This window comes from Orbicella franksi, chromosome 12 (genome assembly GCF_964199315.1).
Source record: "Orbicella franksi chromosome 12, jaOrbFran1.1, whole genome shotgun sequence".
NCBI lineage: Eukaryota > Metazoa > Cnidaria > Anthozoa > Scleractinia > Merulinidae > Orbicella > Orbicella franksi.
In genome coordinates, this window is record NC_138156.1 from 17,169,463 (window position 1) to 17,174,523 (window position 5,061).

A 5,061-nucleotide genomic window follows, 5' to 3' on the forward strand; every position below is an offset into this window, starting at 1 on the left:
ATGACATAGCAGTGGTGGATTTAGGGGAGGACCCTCTTCCCCCTTATTTTGGGTGTCATGAACACTATATAAACTGTCATAAATAGTCCTTTATTTAGATCATTAGGAGATCAGTCTTTGCCAGTTTTGTTTAGGCCATCGCAGTTGGCCTTTTAATTACCTTAGTTTCCTTTTAATTATCAGTCAATTCTGTTTTCTTAGATAGAACACCTGTTAGCCATATGCTTCCTGTTTGGCGACATTCCGCCATTGAATGCCCTGTTCCCCACATGATAAGGAACACCACTTTTGATTTTAGCGAGTTGGAGTTACGTTATCATAGGAGAAAGAAGTCATCGGAGTTTATTAGTAGTCAGTCCTTACACGTAACTATCAGAGTACCGTTGGAGCATTGGAGTTACCTTTTCTTTTTCAGCCTTTAACACAGTACTGGACGTAAGTTCTACCCATTTATATTCACCTTCTCGTTTTTCCATTTACCACGCCTTTGTAAATCTTGTACATTTTAACTCTCTTTTAATTATGTATTGTAATCTACTCTGTAGTTTTCACCGTATATGTATAATATTGGGGCAAGTCGACCTTAATAAACGCTGATCAAGTAAAGTCTGTCCAATTGTTCTACATCAGGCGGTTGACGCTCGACGATCTCACCGCGCACCACATGCCAGCTACTTGGGTTCGTTACATTGGGTGAAAAAAGAAAAAAGAAGGAAGGACGAAAAGCTGGCAGGGCAAGCAAAAAAAAAAAACACCTCCTCTCCCCCGCCCCCCCCCCCCCCCCCCTTCTTGGCTGAGGGTCCACCACTGCATAAGTTAATTCTAGTTTGGGCTAATTATAATTGATGGAGGGCTTATCAACATGGGGGCTACACAGAGGCTTATATTGCACGGAAAATAACTAGTTCTTCTATTAATTGTCTTCGTTGACCTGAGTATCCAATTTTGGTGTTATGTACTCTTGCAGTGTGTTCCACAGCTCTGGGTACAAAGATTGGGCTTCTTTCTCTGTAGGCACAAAACAATCTCTGCTATCAAAACCTGGGGCAACCTCCTCTGACATCAACGTGAAAGGTATTTCATCAGGAAATGAGGAACAACTCTTTTCATCGACTAAGATTTTTCCACATTTGAGATAACCACCGGGAACTCTCAGTTGAGGAACATGACCCTTCGTAACGTCGCGCCCCAAGATATGCTCCTCAATTTTGGCTTCTGGAGAAACAAGAATGTAGTATGCTGGCCATCCATCGTGAAAATAGTGTGTGGTGTCACTCTTGTTGCTGAGTATATAGTTTTTTCCTCCCTGCTCAGATGACATCATGAAGTAAATAGTGGTGAATACATTTCGTTCGCTCCCCTCTCGTCCGGGAATTTGAACCGTTTCAGGCGATCTGAATGTTTCTTTGAAGTATCCTCCACACGACACGGGAATTAACCCGAGTTTCTGAATAATTAAATCCTTTCTGTGTTGCATAAAGAAAGCTAGGCTTGTTTTGGTGTTGTAGGAGACTACGGGCAAACTAGTTCGTACTGGCAACTCAAGGCAACTCACGCAATCTCGTAGGACGAGGGCTCTGGGTAATCTGGGTATGAGTTGGCGAGCCTGTGTCACAGCCATTTCGTATGGGACGAGAATGTGTCACAGCGCGGCGCTGTCACAGCAGCCTCCTCTGACATGACAGAGGATACGAGGAGGGTTTCTGCATAATTTTACGCATACTGTATGTTAACAATTCGATGTCACTGGACACTTATTTACAGACTGAATCCACGTTTAAATTCTGATCGAATTTAAGAAAACGGAGATGGCTCAGTATCAAAATACATGCTAATATAGATAAAAACAGGATCGATGGCAGGTAAAACTGTGGGTAGAAAAACAAGTCCGTCACTATTGCGTCCACTGTGATTTTATACACTACATAAATTAAACAATTATTGGATGAGGTTTTTGTGATATCCAGAATAATCAAGGTCGAGGTAGGGGTTATCAGCCGAAGCCGAAGGCTGAGGTCGATAACCCTAACCGAGACCTTGCACAAGTATGAGCTGAAGTACAAGAGCAAGCATGAACATCGTACAGGGGGGGGGGGGGGGGGGAGGGGGAGTCGCTGGAACGGTTCATGAACGAAAAAAAAAAAGAGGATCACGGATATAAAAATTTCGTTTTCCCGAATCACGAAAATAAGCAAGTACGATACTCTTTTTGATAAGCCGTTCTTATACTAGAAAGAGCGCTTGAACAAAGCAAAATCGTGACGACTCTAACCATTGCGAGGACTCTCACGCCTCAAAATTACGGAGAATTGAGTGGTAAAATCACGAATATCGGTTAATAAATAAAGGATATTACGCGGTGGCGAGAAGATATCAATTTTATGTTCGAGCGGCAAGAACTATATCTCACGAGTGAACGCAGCGAACGAGTGAGATATTGTTTTTACCACGAGAACATAAAATTCATATCGTCGAGCTAACGTGTAATGTTCTTTTTATTATATAGACATGCTGATGACGCCGTTTTTGACGATTTTTCGAAGATTTCCGACCACTTTCCGAAGATATCCGAAGACTTTCCAAAATTGTTCCGACGGCCAGATGAACGTTTCCGAGCATTTTCCGAATATTTCCTAAGATTACCGAAGATTACCAAAGATTGCCGAAGATTGCCGAAGACGACCGAAGAAGATCCGAAGATGTTTCGATCATACACCAACAAATTTAAGTGTAGTTAAAGGGACAAAAGAGAAATGTTATCAAACATGATATCTTCACAAGTGAGGATGTCATATCTTCAAATGTGAGGATATATCGTTTTCATCAATTTGTTACCACTCGGTATACCATTGACTTTTATCAGGAGCCATAATCGGGGATGGAGACCGTAAGCGCGCGTCATTTCTAGTATTGGGGTTGTCCCCATGATATGGGACAATAATTCTATTTTTAGAACAAATTGCGCCATCGCCTGCAGCACACGCGCGTACATGCTGCGAGGATTTTTGCGGATGTCGCGCGGGGGAAATGGCGTCCGAATTTCCCGAAATTTTTCATGTTTTTGGCCCACAACTCAACGCGTTTACGTCTGTTGGAATTTTTCTTAAGTCTTCTCGTCGTAAGCTGCTCCAGTTTGAGTGAAGTAAGACAGTGTCGAATTTAGGTATGTTCCGCTTTAAGTTGATATATATCGCTGACCAGGTTGTGTTCCGACGGATGCTTCTTTTACATGGGCTGTACATTACTCCACTTTAAATTCCACGTATGTTGAATATTAACAGCTTTTCCATTACGCAGCAAAAAACTAGCTGGATATATTTAGATATAGCAGAGCTTCAGGACTTCATAGTTTTCTAGCTCCTCTTGCCACACGCTTGCGAGGAATTTGCCAGTCTATCGCGACTGAAAAGTAAAACAAAATAATTGCTAGTTTGGTCAGTTTGAGTTTCGCCTGAATTGTAAGCAACGCTTGATGTTTCATCAACGCCTAATAAGTTTACGTCCGTAGATACTGCTCAGTTTTATTCGTGTAAAAATCCAGTAAATTCTCTGTTGTCGATGAATGAGAGCGCCCGCCGATGCGTGTTTTGTACAGTCAGTAAACATGACAAATTGTACTTCCGCCGCACTTTCGTGTGAAAGCGTACATCGAACTCAAACAATAACTCTATAGTTTTTAAATATGTTTAAGATTGATAAATGTTTGAGAACATATTAAAAGCTAAGCTGAAAATATGTGAATAAAGCAGAAATAATGAGCAAAGTTACGATGACGCTTTCTTTAATCAACTTCGAATAACGATTTCGATTTTGTTGATCCAGTTATCAATACTTCTTGTCTATTTTCATTTTCGCAGTGTAAAACTTCGCTGTGCTTATGTTGAGGAAACACACATGATGTTAGTAGCCTTTTTTGCGTTCGTGAAATTTGTTGCAGCGTCTCAGCACAAAAGATAAAGAAAGAAATCTTTGTCAAGATTTGCTGACAATTGAAAACACCGACTCGGACTTGAAAGTGCACGAGCTACACTATGCAAATGAGCTAATTGTACGCGTCAGACTTTCCTTTCAAAAACTTTTGCAAACTCACCAAACAAGCAGAAACAATAAGAAACCATCAAAACAGGTTTTGGTTATGATTAACCATTGTCTGAGAAACTCACAAATTAACTCGATACCAGAGTAGAGAGTTTTCTTGCTATATTCTCAAGTCAGAACAAACGCAAAAACATACGCGTAAGCTTACAACTAGCGCGAGCAGATCTTATTATTCATTCCCAGCGCGAGATTGAAGTCTTGTTTTCGACCCTGAAAAACCCACCTTTTCCTTTAGCTCAGAGCATAAAACTACATATAAGCGCCCTGGTTCGTATTCCCTACCTTATTCCCTGCCATCGCTGTGAAAAATACGCAAGATAATCTCTCAAGGTCTCTCAGCTCAACTCTCACCATTTGATAATACAACGTGACAATATCCCCGCGAGAGCCCCCGACATGTGCGTGGATCCGCGCGGATATGTGACGTCAGGATGGCGCCATTTGTTCTAAAAATAGAAAAATTGTCCCATATCATAGGTGCGCGCGGATCCCAAGGCTTACGGTCTCCGTCCCCGATTATGGCTCCTGCTTTTATATAATAATTCAAGTTCTTCTCGGGTCACGCAAAACCTTCATGTCACGGATCAAGAAGAATAATTTCCCAAATTCACGTTTGACGGAAAATAAAATTAGCTAATCACGCATCACGAGAATACCTCGTACGACCATCGTTACTGAGGGATTACATACCTTGGTTGCTTTAGTGCGTCGACCATGATTACGCAGGCACGGTGCCTGGCTAATCACCTTGTGTTTATGCTAATCGTTTTCGTCAGGAGCCCATGGTTGTCGTTTATGCTTGCACCTGTGGATAGACCTACCTTTCATCCTGCACCCTCAACCATCCCTTCCTTGTGCCGTTGTGCAGCTGTATTCGCAGGCTTATGTGCTGATGCTTGCCCCGTATATGCATTCTAATTATTCAAAACTTGTTGACACACACGACGCAAGAATAGTACATAA

The 5,061-nt window shown here is 41.8% G+C and overlaps 1 protein-coding gene across 1 annotated transcript; it reads right to left on the bottom strand.

Annotated features, from left to right (window-relative positions):
• Positions 1–908: 908 nt before the first annotated feature.
• Positions 909–2,083, bottom strand: LOC145464495 (uncharacterized). Its single transcript, XM_081448405.1, has one exon. The coding sequence runs from the start codon at positions 1,619–1,621 to the stop codon at positions 914–916; it is 708 nt and encodes a 235-aa protein (XP_081304531.1). The 5' UTR covers positions 1,622–2,083; the 3' UTR covers positions 909–913.
• Positions 2,084–5,061: the final 2,978 nt, after the last annotated feature.